Source organism: Hippocampus bargibanti, linkage group LG11 (assembly GCF_051943395.1).
Source record: "Hippocampus bargibanti isolate YZ-2025 linkage group LG11, ASM5194339v1, whole genome shotgun sequence".
Classification (NCBI taxonomy): Eukaryota; Metazoa; Chordata; class Actinopteri; order Syngnathiformes; family Syngnathidae; genus Hippocampus; species Hippocampus bargibanti.
The window spans coordinates 395,771-412,900 of record NC_142744.1 but is presented as its reverse complement, the minus strand read 5'-3'; the positions used below and the strand labels follow the sequence as shown (position 1 = coordinate 412,900).

The 17,130-nt window shown below is 47.8% G+C and overlaps 2 protein-coding genes across 8 annotated transcripts; one reads left to right on the top strand and one right to left on the bottom strand.

Moving 5' to 3' along the window:
- Nucleotides 1–51: 51 nt before the first annotated feature.
- On the bottom strand, nucleotides 52–9,778 carry exoc3 (exocyst complex component 3). Of its 4 annotated transcripts, XM_089008721.1 has the most exons (16): nucleotides 9,599–9,723; nucleotides 8,451–8,670; nucleotides 7,704–7,923; nucleotides 6,960–7,132; nucleotides 6,612–6,824; nucleotides 6,357–6,535; nucleotides 5,467–5,583; nucleotides 4,857–4,974; nucleotides 4,638–4,763; nucleotides 3,549–3,649; nucleotides 3,338–3,448; nucleotides 1,745–1,886; nucleotides 1,558–1,680; nucleotides 1,299–1,460; nucleotides 1,120–1,241; nucleotides 52–538 (listed from the first exon to the last, which is right to left on the bottom strand). In XM_089008721.1, the coding sequence occupies exons 2-16, from the start codon at nucleotides 8,592–8,594 to the stop codon at nucleotides 325–327; spliced, it is 2,265 nt and encodes a 754-aa protein (XP_088864847.1). In that variant the 5' UTR covers nucleotides 8,595–8,670; nucleotides 9,599–9,723; the 3' UTR covers nucleotides 52–324. The 4 variants fall into 4 exon arrangements, with proteins under 4 accessions (XP_088864847.1, XP_088864846.1, XP_088864845.1 ...); XM_089008720.1 differs by having other exon boundaries at nucleotides 1,120–1,460; nucleotides 9,687–9,778; XM_089008719.1 differs by having other exon boundaries at nucleotides 1,120–1,460; nucleotides 9,599–9,725.
- Nucleotides 9,779–9,872: 94 nt separating this feature from the next.
- On the top strand, nucleotides 9,873–17,060 carry gad3 (glutamate decarboxylase 3). 4 transcript variants are annotated; one of them, XM_089008731.1, is made up of 16 exons: nucleotides 9,873–10,264; nucleotides 11,336–11,437; nucleotides 11,515–11,621; nucleotides 11,683–11,818; nucleotides 11,923–12,013; nucleotides 12,530–12,642; nucleotides 12,799–12,914; nucleotides 14,124–14,203; nucleotides 14,414–14,468; nucleotides 14,543–14,659; nucleotides 14,728–14,792; nucleotides 14,864–14,942; nucleotides 15,066–15,215; nucleotides 15,389–15,496; nucleotides 15,602–15,691; nucleotides 16,745–17,060. In XM_089008731.1, the coding sequence occupies exons 1-16, from the start codon at nucleotides 10,243–10,245 to the stop codon at nucleotides 16,916–16,918; spliced, it is 1,605 nt and encodes a 534-aa protein (XP_088864857.1). In that variant the 5' UTR covers nucleotides 9,873–10,242; the 3' UTR covers nucleotides 16,919–17,060. The 4 variants fall into 4 exon arrangements, with proteins under 4 accessions (XP_088864857.1, XP_088864856.1, XP_088864855.1 ...); XM_089008730.1 differs by lacking the exon at nucleotides 16,745–17,060 and having other exon boundaries at nucleotides 15,602–16,654; XM_089008729.1 differs by lacking the exon at nucleotides 16,745–17,060 and having other exon boundaries at nucleotides 11,710–11,818; nucleotides 12,530–12,914; nucleotides 15,602–16,654.
- Nucleotides 17,061–17,130: the final 70 nt, after the last annotated feature.

The window sequence follows — 17,130 nt, the reverse complement described above, 5'->3', positions numbered from 1 at the left end:
TGACTGTAAAGTGACCGTGAGAGTTTTGAAAGGCACTTTGAAATCAAATGCATTATTATTATTATTTATTCCGAATACTTTGTTTGGAGGGTCAGACAGATTTTTTTTTGCAGATGGAACCTAATCAAAACACAGTACAATACTTGAGCACGCCAAGGCCAAGAGATTATCATTAGATTTTGTGGGACAATTAAACATAGACAATTTTCTGGAGCAAAGTCAGAATCAGCATGCAGATTAAAGAGCAAATAAACAGAAAAGTGCAACAAAATAGAGACTTTGTGGGTGAAAGTCACGGCTTTTTTTTGGGGGGGGGGGGCGGCTTTATTTAAGCAGCTTCGCAGTAGCCATGGACGTCATGGTTGTCATGGTCGTCATGGTCGTCATGGTGATGGTGGGAACAGCTATGTCTTTGAAGACGGGCTGGGTGGCTCCAGCGTAAGAGACTTTGTTCTCGCTGAGCGTTCCGATGATCATCTGGCGCATTTCCCTGCTGGCGTCACCGCGCACCGCCAGCAGCGCCTGGATGTGCTCCTCCCTGAAGGCGCCGGAGGGACAAACTCTCACACATCAGCAACCCGATTCCTGATCGGCATCCATTTCGAAGCGCCTTTCAAAACTCTCAAGGTCACTTTACAGTCACAGGATCAGTTTTTCTGCGGGTGAGCAGCGGCAGCCACATGCGACAGCGTTCACTCAACCCGGAATAACTCAAATAGTAAGCTAGCTAGCTAGCTAATGGATAGCAAATAGATAGCCAACAACTAGCCAGATAGACAGCTCATGGAAAGCTAGTAAATAGCTAATAGCTAGCCAGCCAGCTAATAAATAGCCAGATTGCCAAGACGGCGTCGCTCGGGTGTCTGCCTCTCCAGCAGCTCCTGTGTTTTGTTTTTCTACTTCTTTCTTTCCTTTCCTCTTCCTTTCATAACTTTGCTGCTGTGTTACTTACGGGTCGAGTGAACGTTGGCGCGAATGGCTGCCGCCGCTCACCCATCATGTCACCCTGCTCATCTTGTGACTGTAAAGTGTCCTTGAGAGTTTTGAAGAGCGCTTAGAAATGAAATGGGTTATTATTATTATTCTCATCACCATCATGATGCTAATTGTAAAAAGTACCTGATGTCGGGGTACTTGGAAACCAGGGTGGTGACCTCCAGGAAGAGGAGCGTGGGGTCAGTCAGCTTAAAGACTTCGGCAACGGCCACGATGGCGCCGCAGAGACGATCCGTGTCTTCCCCCTGCAACACAGTCGCCTTGATTGTCCGTCCGTTTCCGACGGCGAGGCGACAACTCACGGCGGCCAGTTTTCTGAAGAGGAACTTGAACTGCTCGGCCTCTTTGATCATTCGCTCGGCGCCTTCCCTCCTCTCGTCGGCGTTCTTAAAGGTGATCCTCTTTTGCACCACCGCCTTGATGTAGTCCACCACAACCCTGCGAAGGGCTTCGCTGGTCATTTCCTGCAAGCCAAAAGCAGTTTGCAATCCAGGAAAAAGAACAGACGTCGCCCAGAGCTCCCGAGATCCCGACCCCCCCCGACTCCAATCAAGGCGTTACCTGATTGAAGGGTTTCTTGATCTTGTTAAAGTCGTTGAAGTAGTCCTCCACCGTCACACAGATTGTGTCCACGGCGTGAGAGCCCGCCAGCCATTTCCTGGTGAGAAGTTCGCTGAGGTGATGCTAGAAGAGACCGGGCGGTCGGTTGACGCGGAGAGGTGAGGAAAGGACGCCGTGACCTTCCTACCTCCAGGTCCAAGAAGACTTCGTCCAAGAGGAACTGACATCCCTCTTTGGCCACCTCGTTGAGTGTCCTCTGGATGGCCGCGTCGCTGTCGGTGGGCTCGGCGGACCCACAGTACTTTCTCTTTAAACTGTTGACCGACTCTCTAGAAAAGACAGGCCACAGACACGTGGGCGGCGCTCAAATACAGTCGCAACAGAAGAGGCCCCGGAACGCAGCCCTGCGGAACGCCCTACGCCAGCCAGCGTTACGAGGCCTCATCTCGAAACCTGAGTGGAAGGCCCCCGACAAGCATGCATTCATCTCATGGCGATACAGCGATACCCTGGTTTACGAACCCCTTGGCTTATGAACTTTTCGGTTTAGCAACGTTACATTGATGAACATTTTACCTTGGCATACAAACTATTTTTTGGGATACACACGGAGCCCCTGAAAGGAATGACGTGTCGTTCGCGAATGAGCCCGTTGTACCTAAAAAGGAAATGGCAGCCCACTTTTTTTGTCCTCTATTCCCCGCCCTCAGTCTTCGGTTAAAGCCGCACGTGATTGGTCAAGAACGCAGCGGTGGGGCGGTGGTTACAGAAACACAGAGCTGCAAATTACAATAGACGAAATTGTAGACGACAGAGAGCGAGAGTGAGAAAATGGGTAGAAAAGAGTGACATTTGGACTCATTTCAACTTTATTGTTGATCGCTCAAAGGCAGAGTGTAGACTGCAAGGTTAACATATCCCATCAATCAGGCTCCACAAATAAGCCATCTGGACACCACTTGATGAAAAAAGCCATCAACCCAGCTAAATGGAACACAATTGATGAGGAACCAGGTAGAAATGATCGCAGAGAAAGCACGGCAACTTCACTCGGATATCGTCAAGAGGCAACCTGGAAGTTCATGGAGGATTTCAAGGTTAGCCAGGGATGGTACGAGAACTTTCAGCATCGTACAGGGTTTCATAGTGTCATTCGTCATGTTGAGGCGGCCAGTTCCGACGAGAAAGCTGCCAAAGCTTATAAGGAATCATTCCTCAAGATGGTGGAAGAAGAAGGCAGCTACGTTCCTCATCAAGTGTTTCATGCGGATGAAAGCGGCCATCAACGACCATCACAAAGGTCAATAAAACCACTTTAGTACACAGTACAGTTTATTTCTTTAATTATAATAGCATAGCACATTTATTATCCATACAATACGGTCTATTTTGTGTCATCTGTGCTAAGCTCTCAGTGGTACAGGAGTGGTCCGTACTGTACTCTGTACTTTTTTGAAGGTGTCGGACGTTTCGCTTCTTATCCAAGACAAAGTTTCTTGCATAAGTACAGATGACGGCTGAAGGAACCTTTTCATCGATATATTTTGTGTCGTTTTAAGGCGTAGAAAATTAGAAAGTCGAGAATGATGTTTCATGGGTACCTGGGAACGGATTATTCCCATTTTAATGGTTTCCTATGGGAAATTAATGTTTGGAATACACACTTTTCGCCTTACGCACAGTGTCTGGGAACCAATTAAGTTCGTAAGCCAAGGTGTCACTGTACAATTATTCCGAAGAGCAAAATGGTGTGAATGAGCTCCCGACGCTTGCGACTTACTTGAAGGTTTGGCAATTGTTGACGATGGCGATCATGTATTGCACGTAACACTGCGGCAGCTGTCGATCTCGCAGATGTTCTTCTTTGTAGGCCACGGCCTCTTCTTTGTACCTAACGCGCAACACGTACAATTCTCTTCGCATCGGGGAAATGGTTGACGATTCAAAAGAAGAAGAAGAAGAAGAAGAAGATGAATGGGGTGACTTCATACCGAATGAGGAAGGAGTTCATCTGTTTGAGGCAGAGTTTGAGGACCTGCTCTTTAAAGTCTCCGTCGATCTGAGCGGCCACTTGCAGGTTCTGCTCAAACATCTGACAAAGCATCAAGCAAAAGAAAAGAGAGAACTAGCTGCCTTTTATTTCAGCCGAGAAGTGCAGGGTGGCCCAAAAAGGTGCCTATCACGATGTTATTGGATAAAAAAAAAAAATCCATTTTTGAAACAAATGTCTTTTTTTGTTGCAGGACGTGACGGGTGTACCTATGGATGATCATTTGCAGCGATAGTTGAGAAGGTTTCGTCATCCGGACTTCTTTCAAGGTGTCGGACGTTTCGCTTCTTATCCGAAAGGCTTCATCAGCGAACTAAAATTTGCTGGTACTTTTGGCCTCATTTATATATCCATACTGTCCAGACGTGGCGGTGCCAGACCTCTGCTATGATGCGTCGGGGAGCAGAGGACTACTCCCTGAGGCTACACTGATTACTTCTATTGTCCTGACTGATTATGGGGTCGACGACTGGCCTGATTGCCCCATTTGCTCTGGTATCACCTCATCAGCATAACTAAGCCTATGTTGCCTAAGAAGTCTGTTTTAAGAATGATCCAAATGAAACCTCACCCCACCATGGCGATTTAGTGAAGGGTTTTGCTGTTTTGTAAAGATAGCTTATTTTACTCCCCTTTCAAAGCATCTCTTTTCTTTCGCTCGGATTTTAACCTCACTGTCGTCAAATGTGTGCTTGCTAGCTTTTAGGTGCATGTACTGCAGATTGAGGCCCACTAGCATTATAATAATATTACATTTCATTTATAAGCACCTTTCAAAACACTCAACGTCACTTTACAGTGGACAGGAAAAGTTTTTTCTTGCGGATGAGCAGCGGCAGCCACACGCGCCAGCGTTCACTCAACCCGGAAGTAACTTAAATAGATAGAAATCTAGCTAGCTAATAGATAGCTATCAAGAGCTAGTTATCCATTAGCTATATAGCCATCCATCTCGATAGCTATCTATTAGCTAGATAATTATCGGCGCGGCGGCGAGCCTTTAGCGGGCTGGTAGGCTACTGCGCGCTACCTGAAAGACGATGGCGGGCAGGGTGGTTTGGTAGTAGCCGTCCTGATCGGCTTCGGGCTCCGTTTCTTTCTGCCAGTCCTTCTTGTCCGTTTCCAGAGCTTTCCTCAGCCAGCCGGTAATATTGGACTGCAGACAGAATAATGTGGAGCGCCCGTTGGCGTTTGAGCAAAGTGCAAACGCTTCCCGGTTCGGCCGCTGAGGAGACTCAAAGAACCTTACGGTGAAAGTCTGGACATATTTGCCCAGGAGCTCATCCACCACCTCCTGAGGCAGCAGCGACGCCACCCGGTTGATGTCGCACTCGGCCACAAGCTCCGGATGGCCCATCATCTCCGCGCTACCAAAACACCACAATCGCAATCTTTGACCACTCTTTATTTACTGAACAAAGGTCAACCCTCCAACACGACTGTCGCGGCTTGGAATTGAAGCGGATTGACAGCAGACAATCTCTTTTAGCCAATGGATGTTTCGTTTGCTTTCGACATTTAGCTTGTAGCAGATGTGCACATTTATTTTATTTGTTTATTTCGGTTTATTTTTTTACATATTTATTTTAAGTGCTTCATTTATTTATTTATTTATGTTTATTCACTTGTTTATGATGTTTATTTGTGCCATTTTGTGTTTCGGAGCCTTTTCCTGAACGAGTTGCTCGTTCTGGAGCCACAAAGGGACGCAAGTCTTCTTGTGCCGGTCCCGAGCCCGGATAAATACAGAGTGTTGTGTCAGGAAGGGCATCCGACGTCAAAGCTTGGCCATTAACAAACATGCGGATCAAAGAAGCGAAAAGAAGAGCAGGACTTGCCATGACTTGAGCGGTCAGTACCTCTTGTACGTATTGAGGACCCAAGTCAACATGGAGACGATCTCGTTGGCCTCCAAGTCCTCAGATGCCAATTCTTGGACACGAGTGGAAACGGCGTTGTGGTAAAGGCCGAAGAACCTGAAGGAAACCCACACGGGGCTTTTTCAAATATTTGCTTTCTGCAGGTTCCGCTTACACTAGCAAGCTGGCTGTCTATTAGCTATCTATGAGCTATTTATTAGACAGCTAGCTAGCTGGCTAGCTGGCTAGCTTTTTATTTCAGCTATTCCGGGTTGAGTGAACGCTGCTAGCTTTCTATTATCTATATAGCTATATAGGTGGCTGGCTATCGAGCTAGCTATCTGTTGGCTATTAGCTATCTAGTAGCTGGATAGCCAGATTTCTATCCATTAGCTATCTAGCTAGCTATCATTTGGCTATTTATTAGCTATCTACTAGCTGGATAGCTAGCTTTCTCGCTAATTAGCTTTCTATTAGCTATCTACTAGCTGATAGCTAATAATACATTTCATTTCTAAGCGCCTTTCAAAACTCTCAAGGTCACTCACAGTCATAGGAAAAGGTTTTTTTTTGCGGGTGAGCAGCGGCAGCCCCACGCGCCTGCGTTCACTCAACCCGGAAGTAACTCATGTATATAGAAAGCTAGCTAGCTAGCTAGCCAATAGATAGCCATCGAGACAGCCAGCCAGCTATCTAGTGAGCCATCTATTTAGCTAGCTATCCATTAGCGAGATAGCTCGCCATCCTCCTAGCGAGCTCTCTATCTCAACAGCCATCCATTATCCATCTTGCCAGCTACGTATCTCGATAGCTATCTCTTAGCTAGGTCTGGAAGTCCAAGGCGCAAACAAGTGAGAGGCGGAAAGAGGAGGAAAGCGTTGACGCCGTACCTGCTGAAGGTGTCGTAATGCGGCGGGAAGCACTGAACCATCATGTTCTTGACAATAATCAGGTCGTCCAGCACGTATTTCCTGGTGATCTCCAGAAGACGAACCAGCCACATTTTATCGGCCTCCCTGGTCACCGCCTGGGTGCCCTCGATGCGGGTGCTGACGGTGCCCTCCAGAACCTGCGGCGGACCGCAACTTTGGAGGAAGGAAGCCCTCAAACGCCCTTGAAGAAAACCTTCTCCTTCTCCTTCTCACCTCAAACATTCGCTCTTTCCATCGTTTGGGTCGTCCGGGCGGGATGAAGCCCGTCTGCTTCTGACGGTCCAGCATGCGCCGGTCGATTTTCTCCTCGCGCTCGATGATGCGAACCGCCGACACCAGCATGGTGGGGTCGCGGCGGACGGTGACCACGGCCCTCTGGAGGACCATCCACAACTGCTTGGCCAGCTCGTCCGAAAGCCGCTGAACCTGGAGCGGAAAGAGGAGTTGCCATTGGAAGCGGGCGCAAGCGGGCCGTCCGCCGCCGACGCCCAAGACGCGTGTCCTTCAATGCTGACATTGACCAAAGTGGTCGAGTTGGTAAAGCGGCGGCGGTGGACTCACGTCTTGAAAATAGATGGAGATGAGCTGCATGTCGCTGGCGTTCTTGCTGTCCATGCGATATTGCTCATACATGAGGTCATCTCGGGAGCTTTCCAGCTCCATCAGCTTGCGGTGGGCCTGCAGAAGCTGCGCCTGCTCGATCAGCTGCTCCGTCTCCGCCACGATCTCCGGCACTGACGCAAAAACACGCTTGCCACGTTTAGCTCTTCACTCATTTGTTCGGTTTTTGCTTTTTCTTGCTGGGGGTGCCGATAAAGCGCTGGCCAGACCTCTGGCGATGGTTTTTTTTTTTTCCCTTCCACCAGCGGGCAGAATTTCCCCTTTTCCATGTTAGCGCTTTGTTCCGGCTTTTGTTTGGTTCTCTATTTCTTTCATTTCTGAGTATTTGGAAAAATGGTTGCTATCTATTAGCTAGCTAGCTGGCTAGCTAGCTAGCTACAGTATCTATTTTTTCCTGTGATTGTAAAGTGCCCGTGAGTCTTTTATCCGTGTTGTCAACCACACATTCATTGATTTATTTGCCTCTTTATTTATTAGCTATCTCTTAGCTATCTAGCTGGCTACAGTATCTAATTTATTATTGCTATCTAATAGCTAGCTATCGAGCTAGCTCTCTAGCTAGCTACAGTATCTAATTTATCCTGTGACTGTAAAGTGAACTTGAAAGTTTTGAAAGGCTAGCCAGCTAGCTAGCTAATAGACAGCGAATAATCATAACAACAGCTAGCTAGCTATGGAGCTTACCGGAGAAAATGTTCTTGAGGTTTTCCACAGCGGAGGCCAGCTGACTATGTTGAACCACGGCATCTTTGACGTCTTTCAGGTTCTCGATGGTGTTGATGCTCTGCCTCCAGTCTTGGCTCACGTCGGCTAGCGAGCCTTGGACGTCCTTCACGTCCAGCAAGGCGCTGTGCAGCTGAGTCAGTCCGGTGCGGACGCCGTCCAGCTGAGACTGGATGGCTGCCTGGAAACGATCAAGCGCAACAATCACTCACGTCACGCTCTTCCAACCAACCAACCAACCAACCAACCAACCACCTTTGTGTTCACGAGTCATGTGTCGTTCATGAACGAACCGGCTCTTGATAGGGAGCCGCTAAAGGGACCGATTCTGCAACCCCTTCGCACGTGATTGGTCAAAATCCGTGATGGAACACACACATATAGTCACATACATTTTAAAAATGATATACTGTATTGTATATTTTTGGTCTTAAATTAATTTAAGCGACAACAAAAAAAAAAAGAAAAACTGAGGAGTGATTCGGGAGCCAAAACTTTTAAGTGAGCCGAGTCAAAAGAAGTGGCTCCCTAAAAAGAGCCGTTCTTCCCATCACCAGTGTTAACCGAGGTGACCAAGTACAGTCAAACGCTTTTGACTTCACGCTTTTAAATTGACACAATAGGAGCGAGGTCAAAGTCATCTTTATTGTCAAATATGCTAATATGCATGACATAAACCATCCATCCATCCATCCATCCATCCATCACCTTCAGCCTGGCTTCGACGGAGGCTTTCTTCCTGGCTTCTCTTCTTCTGTACTGCTCCACTTTGTCCAACTGGTCGGACCTCTGCAACATTCCAGCCACGCGCTGCACCGCCGTGGCGACTGCTTCACGGCTCGTCTCCTCCATTCCGATGCTCAGCAGTACGACGCCGTGTCCATGGGCTTCGTGCAATCACGCTTTGTGGGGGTACGTCTCCTAAAAACTGCAAAAGTGTGCTTTAGAACAGGGGGTGGCCAAGACGTTGCACGCCTCGTCGCGACTAGCGCTCATTGAGCTATATAGCTATCTACCTCGCTATTTGACTCAGGAAACATATTAGCTATCTAGCTTGCTATCTATTAGCTATATAGCTAGCTACCTAGCTATTTGACTCAGGAAACATGCTATCTATCTATTAGCTGTCTAGCTATCTATTAGCTAGCTAGCTTTCTATCTTTTTGAGTTACTTGCGGGTTAAGTGAACGCTGGCGTGTGTGGCTGCCGCTGCTCACCCACAGAAAAACTGTGACCTTGAGAGTTTTGAAAGGTGCTTAGGAATCAAATGTATTATTATAATTATTGATAATGACATATTAAGTGTCATTGACGCCATTGATATTGTTTGGAAAATGTCGCTGCAACTGGCAGAACATGCTTTTGTTTTGAAAATCTTAGTGACCACAACTTTGCGTGAAATAAAGAATTGCGACTTCCGTCGTGACGGGCGTTTGCTGCCGTTTTCCGAAAGTGCATTTTTTGTTCCCCTTTTGAAAGGAATCTCTTGAGTGAATCAATCAACGGGTTTATTTCCAAACATATTTTTGCTGAGACGAGAATCCAAACCAAAGCAGAAACATTTTCTCAGTGATATTCACTGACAAAGTCGAGGCACCCCCGCAAAAAGATTTCAAATTGGTCACGTGAATTGACGTCTGATTATTATTTTTTTGGGGTGAACCGTCACAAGCACAAATACAGCGAACGTGACGTTGTTTATTTCTTCGACACGCCTCGAACGTCGTCCGCTGTGCTAAAGTTGGAAGCAAATTGACGTTTGTGCTATTCAAAGAGGCTGCTAAGCTAGCTACCAACGTAAACCTACGAGATCTGGCTGGTATCAACGGCTCGAAATGAGAAATAAAAACTCTTACGTCGTGATCCTCATAATCAAATCCTGAAAAAAAATCCCAAGTAATGTCCCAATAAAAAAATATATATATAGCACGGTATGTACAATACCAGGTTATGTTATTGAGTCGCTGTTACTTCCTTGTTTGGCTCCACCCACCGTTGGCTTTTTTATTCTTCTCCCAGCGGCATTCGACCTCAGTATTGCTCTTGACTGCCACCCAGCGGCTCTTCTCGACCACAACGCGACCGTTTCTCAATTGATCTCACGTATGGTCATATTCATTCTCCATTTCTTCTTCTTCTTCTTTTTTGTAGTTTACTCCCCTCCCCCATTCTTTCACATAATTCATACTAACTGAAAAAAACCTGACATCTCCATGGGAATGTTTTTTTGAGCTGGCTCGTTTTCCAAGGCCGTCCGCAGGCACGGTGAGAGGCGTCCTCGGAGGGTGCCTCCCCCAACTCCCCCCTGTCCTCCCCATCCCCATAACTTGCTTATTGCTGCCCTCCGCGCCTCCCAAGTGACACAACGTCCAAAGCACCCGGACGTCTCGGTGCACTCGGCAGCGTTTGTCCGAGAAGAAGAACGACGAGCGAGGTGGAGTTCTTCCAAGGAAAGTCACGTGACGCCGATGAGACGCTCACTCCATTTTTTCATTCCCGGATGGATTCCTTCAAGCTGCCAGGTAAGTGTCATTCCGTGACTGGACAGGAGGCGGAGACTTTCAAAGCATGCGATGAACTCACATTTCATCGGGATGTGACAAAATGTTTCAATAATAATTCATTGGATTTGCCTTTATTAGTCTGGCACTGGAGACATTTACATTCACAGCAGCAAAGTGATCACACATTTTCTCAGAGCGTATTAAAGTGCATTTAAATAGCTTTCAAATGATGTATATATGTTATTGTTCTGTGACAAATAATAAGGAAATCATGGCATTTTTAATGTTGGAAATATGCGGGGATTTTCTGCCTGTTAAAAAATGACAATCTGTGAGTGAGTTCTTTATTACAGTTGCAAATTGTCATAACTTTCTTAATTTATGTCAGATATGCACGAGTAAGGCACCATTGGAAAGCTTTCGAAATTCTAAACAAGAACGGAAAAGATTCAAACTATAAATGAGCAAATATCAACGATGGAATGCAGGCAGATTTTGGTCAGAAATTCAAAATGGCTGTCACTGAATACTAGGAAAGCAAATTGCCAGGTCGAGAAATAGAGATGCTAATGCTTCTTTTTGCTTGACACCTGGCAGTTATGGAGTAAAAAAATGGAGGGAATGGTAGGGAAACGTGTGTAATACGTCATCATAAAGTGGAAAATCCCACTAAAAACTTCACCAAAAGGCAATGAGACATGACTGCGAGTACAGAGTGCGCTCGCTTCACTGGACAGAAACAATCGCAGAAACTTAATGACTGTTTGGTGAGGACTGCTAAATAAGCGCAAATCTTGAGAAAAATGGCTTGGCAGTCCAAAGCCCTGACAGCCGCCCTCGTCCAGGTGGACGGACATCGGGCGACGAGCTCAACATCCGAGCAAAGAGCCACGGACAAGCGCTAGATGGGATTGTCACCGCAAAGCTACGTAAGCCACACCGTCGCTCTCAACCAGACATTTGAATAGCAGGCAAATGGTTGGGTAGATGGCGGCCGCAGGGACGTCCTCGCGATGTCCTGCGGAATGACACAGTCTTTAGGCCGCCCATGACGACTTGATACTCACGTGGCACGCTGGGCTTTTTCAGACGGCGTCACGGGTCAAGTGACCAAAACGGAAAATTTCCCCGAAGATTCACCGGGAGAACAGAAACCGACTCTGAGCGATTTCGGCGACATTTACAGCAAAGGTGACGACCGATCGCAGCGCCGCGTTAGTTGCGCAAAATGCACGCTTGTTCTTATCTGCGCGTGTTTCCGCCAACAGACCTTCTGCCCACTTCAGGAGGAGAAGGAATGACCAGGGAATTTCTCCAGGAGATCTTCAACATACTGATGAATTACATCTGCAAGGCCTATGAAAGGAATTCCAAGGTAGGACCTTCCTCCCTACGGACAATTGAATGACCACGCAGCGATGCCAACCGTCTTTCAGGTTTTGGATTTTCACCACCCTCACCAGCTCAAAGAAGGACTGGAAGGCTTTAGTCTGGACCTGCCTGAAAAACCAGACACCCTTGAGCAAATCTTGGTGGATTGTCGAGACACACTGAAATATGGAGTCAATACAGGTGCGCATCTTTTTGGTCCCTTTCCAACCGTTGCCGACGTGAATCGCCAACATAGATCTCCATCTTTTTGGACCTACGAACGGTACGAGAGTCTCCCTTTGCAGGCCATCCTCGCTTCTTCAATCAACTGTTCGCAGGCCTGGACGTGGTGGGAGTCGCTGGCGAATGGCTGACATCCGTCGCCAACACCAACATGTAAGATCCTTTGGACGTTTGGCTTACGGCTTCGTACGGCTATTGGAGGCGGAAACACGATGTTGAAGTTCCAATTGGTGGACATTTGCGATTTCAAAGTAGCGATGGAGATCGACCACCAGTGGCGTGTTGTTAGCTCGGAGTGACGTCAATCTGACAGTCATTTGCTTAGCGGCGGAAGAAAATTCTTGATTTCCTTATGATGCGACCCAGAGGAAGGAGATCGAATGAAAACAGCCCATGCCCCAGAATTGAACCCTGTGGAACAACATATGACGGTACTATGCAGCATCTTGAAACCTGAATGGATGACCCTCAAGATGTGCTGTGGTACCTTCCTCCTTCAAAATGTCGTTTGCACTGACCTGTTTTTCCATCGGCCCGGGTCCCTTGAACCAAGCGCTTTTCCGAACTGACACCTTTTTTCCCCGCAAAAGAAGGACCATATCGCAATTAGCGTTCCGACCAAATTTGCATATTCCATGTGCCGTACTCATCAAAGCAGGTTTGCTCTAGGTTTACGTACGAGGTATCTCCCGTCTTCACCCTGATGGAGGAAGTTCTACTCAAGAAGATGCATAGCATTGTCAGATGGTCCCATGACGAAGGAGATGGGATCTTTTCACCGGGTAAGGTCGGAGGATCCCTTGTGCTCTTGAAATCGGGGGCAAGGGGGAGGGGTTTTGAGCCAGAGAGCCTCGGACCGGTACCAGGCTTCGGCTGGCCCATGTGGGACGCGCGGAGTCAGACCGTGAGCCCCAATGCCTTGTTTTTGTCTCCTGAAGGAGGCGCCATCTCCAACCTTTACAGTATGCTGGTGGCAAGATATTACTTCTACCCCGAAGTGAAGACAAGAGGAATGGGAGCTCTGCCTCACTTGGCCCTTTTCACCTCGGAACACGTAATTAAATACTCTCCGTCTTCAGAATATGTCACGCGACCACTCCAGCGGGGTGGAAACAAACAAGGTCCGGTCAACTCACAAGCACCTCCGCCGACACCTTGGCCTGCAAAAAAAAAACAAAAAAGAAAAAAACAGGCCACCTTTCACCCTCCAATTTCTTGCAACCAACAAAGGCAATAACACCAAGACCTCTTCTTCTTTGGACTTTGCCCTTCAGGGGTGGCCACAGCGAATCTGTGCATCTTCTTCTCTCACACCGGCTACCTTCATGTCCTCCTTGACAAGATCCGTAAACCTCCTCTTTGGTCTTCCTCTCGGTCTCCTACCTGGCAGTTCAAGGCTCAGCATCCTTCTCCCGATATAGTCACTGTCTCTCCTCTGGCCCTGTCCAAATCACCTCAGTCTGGCCTCTCTGACTTTCTCTGCAAAGCCTCTAATATGAGTTGTCCCTCTAACGTACTCATTCCTGATCCTATCCAACCTGGTCACTGATGCAGACATTTAAACAGCTTCTTCCCCCAAGCCATTAACTCTTTGAACAGTAGCCCAAATGGAATTGTATAGTGCCTCTTTGCAATTTTTTTGCTGACGATACTAGTGCAGCGTGTTCGACCGGAAACAAATTCCTTGTGTGTTCTACATACTTGGCAATAACGATGATTCTGATTCTGATCCTATCCAACCTGGTCTCTCCTGGTTACTGATCCTATCAGACCTGGTCACTCCCAAAGAAAACCTCAACATCTTCACCTTTGCTACCTCCAGCTGTGCTTCCTGTCTTTTCGTCAGCGGTACTGACTCCTGTCCAAACATCATGGCTGCTCTCACCACCGTTTTACAGACCTTTCGTTTCATCCAAGCTGAAACCCTTCGATCACACATCACACCTGACATTTTTCTCCAGCCGTTCCAACCTGCCTGGACACGCTTCTTTACCTCTTTTCCACACTCTCCATTGCTCTGGAGTCTGGACGGTTGAACCCAAGTACTTAAAATCATCCACCTTCTTTATCTATTCTCCCTATCACATGACTCTTGTACTTGGATTCCTCTCATTCACACACAATACACACGCGTACACTCAAACCGGAAGTACGTCATCATGTTCACCAAAGCGAATCAGCGGATATAGAAATTATTTTTATTTCTGCCGCGAGGTGTCGGCGGGTGTCTGACCATGACCGTCTGTGGCTTTTGTCTGGACAGAGTCACTATTCCATCAAGAAGTCCGCCGCCGTTCTGGGATTGGGCATCGACAACGTATTCGTCGTCAAATGCGACAAAAGGTACGGCGCCTTTGCTCACCTGTTCTTTGTTGTGAACTTTCGGCTTGGATTCTGAGCCGCTTGATCAAATCGGTTGTTGAATCGACGATAGATGCCCGAAGGAGCGATTTCTTCGCATGTATCGGTAGACCAGGACGCTGATCACGATCGGTGGGAGGGACGTACGTCGCGCATGTCCACAAATGTGACACTTGCTTTGGGGCTTTTCAGAGGGAAAATGATTCCCGAAGAGCTCGAGGCCTCCATTGTTGCGGCCGAAGAAAAGGTCAGCGTCTCAAAGGCCAGCCCGTCCAAAAGAAGAGAAGGTTTGGGCCGTACTTACGGATGCTCCTCTTCCAGAACATGGTTCCATTCTATGTCAACGCAACGGCAGGCACTACCTTGTACGGCGCTTTTGATCCTCTGGATGCCATTGCGGACGTCTGCCAGAGACACACCCTCTGGATGCACGTGGACGTAAGACTCGCTTTCGCGCTCTGCGGCGTCAGTCCTCCGAACGGGGTCTGATTTGTCCGTCCTTGCAGGCATCGTGGGGCGGAGGCTTACTCTTCTCCGACCGACACAGGATGAAGCTCCAGGGCATCGAAAGGTAGTGGCGCGCCGGCACCTTGGTTGGTTCGTCGCGGACGCTGTCTAGGAAGCTAATGGCTTGTTTTGCAGAGCCTGGTCGGTCACGTGGAACCCTCACAAGATGATGGGCGTTCCCCTGCAGTGCTCGGCGATACTGGTCAAGAAGAAAGTAAGATAGCCGACGATGGCGCTAATCGCGACGGGCTTTGGGACACTGGTGGTTTTGGTTTTGTTTGGTTTTCTCACCTTCGGTGTCCAGCGCAGTTGAATCCAAGTGTGGCCTCATTGGCAGGGCCTGTTGCAAAAATGCAACGAATTGGGTGCGCCGTACCTGTTCCAGAAAGACAAATGCTACGATGTGAGCTACGACACCGGAGACAAGAGCATCCAGTGCGGCAGACATGTGGACGTCTTCAAACTCTGGCTCATGTGGAAGGCAAAGGTGGTCATTGTTGCCGGGCAATCCATCGGCCTGTCCAAACAGACACCAGCAACAAGCTGAGCCCAAAGTGGCCCAGATTTGGGCTTTTTCAGACCCTGAAGGATCGGCGCTGACTCTTTTGTCTACTTTCTCTTCCATACTGGATGCCCCGCCCCCCACTCCCTTGGCTCCAGGGCACCGAGGGCTTCGCAGCTCAGGTCAACAAGTGCTTGGGAAATGGAAAGTATTTATATGATCTGCTGCAGAGGAGGAAAGACTTTGAACTGGTGGTCAAAAACACAGTAAGTTTTGTTTTTCCCGCTACTTTTTCTCGGCGTCTGACAAAGTAGCGGCTTGCGAAATGACACGGCGGCGCTCGGTACGCTTGTGGTCCGCTTTTCACGCAGCCGGAGCACAGCAACGTGTGCTTCTGGTACATTCCGCCCAGCCTGAGAGAAATGCCGCCGGGTGACGACCGAGACAAGCGCCTCCACCAGGTTTGTCCACGTCAACCTTGTCGTCATTGGAATGAAAAGTACAAATGGAGACGGAACATTTTATATCTAGATAATACGCTGATACCTCGGGTTACGAACACTTTAGCTCACAAACTCGCCTTACGAACATTAAATTCGCGAGAGTATTATCTTGCCATACGAACTAGTTTTCGGCGGATGAACCAAACCACAGCGCCAAGGTGGCTGGCGGACTAGTTTCCCACACCCCCTTACTTTGAGTGCAGACGTGGTTTGTTATCGAGTGGAGTACTTTTGCGATCATGGCAGCGAAAAAGACCCCACCATAGGCTAGTGTTAAGCCGAAGAGGACACAAAAGAAAATGGCGGTCGAGCAGAAGTACATCGAAAAACACCAACGAGGTGTGCGTTTGTGTGATTTAGTACGTTAAGTCGATCATTGCTACGTGTGGCTAAGGGTGTTTCCGTGTTGTCTAAGCAACGTTCTGAGGCAATAGAAGAGGTTCTGTTGATTTGGATGAGCGAAAAGCAGCTAGCAGAGGACCGTGTGCCTGAGGGTATTATCGCAGAGAAAGCACGGCAACTTAACCCAGATATCATCGGATATACATCGACCATCACAAAGGTCAATAAAACCACTTTATTACACAATACAGTTTCGTTTTTTTCGCGACAATACAATATCACATTTATTTTACATAAAATAAGGTCGATTTGGTGTAGTTTTAAGGCTTATTTAGTAGAAAATTGTTTTATAGGCACCTAGGGACGGATTATTCTCATGTTAATTGTTTCCTATGGGAAATAAATGTTTGGCAGACAAACTTGGCCTTATACACACTTTCTGGGAACCAATTAAGTTCATAAACTGAGGTATCACATTATGTATATATAGATGCTGCTGTCATGTACGGCAAGAACATCTGACAAGTACTCACAAGAACATTTCTCCTCCGATAACGAGAGCAAACGCCAGCTGCGGCCATCACCTAAAAAGAAATCAATCAATACAAATGACAAACTGTTGAAATAAGCGTGTTCCCCCAAATATGACTTGTGCCCCACCGACTGCAGGTGGCCCCTCGGATCAAAGGTCAGCTGATGGAAAAGGGCTCGGTCCTGATTGGTTACCAGCCGACGGGGACCAAGGTCAACTTCTTCCGCTGCGTCTTTGCCAACCCGGCCACGCAGGCCCAGGATGTGGATTTCCTGCTGGAGGAGATCGCCCGGCTGGGGCGCCACTTGTGACCATGCGGCGCTTGGTGATGATCATCATCATCATCATCATCATCCATTTCATTTCTAAGCGCCTTTCAAAACTCTCAAGGTCACTTTTCAGTCACGGGAGAAGTTTTTCTGTGGGTGAGCAGCGGCAGCCATACACACCAGCGTCCACTCAACCCGGAAGTAAATAGAGAGAAAGCTAGCCAGCTTGACAACTAGCTATATAACTAATAGAT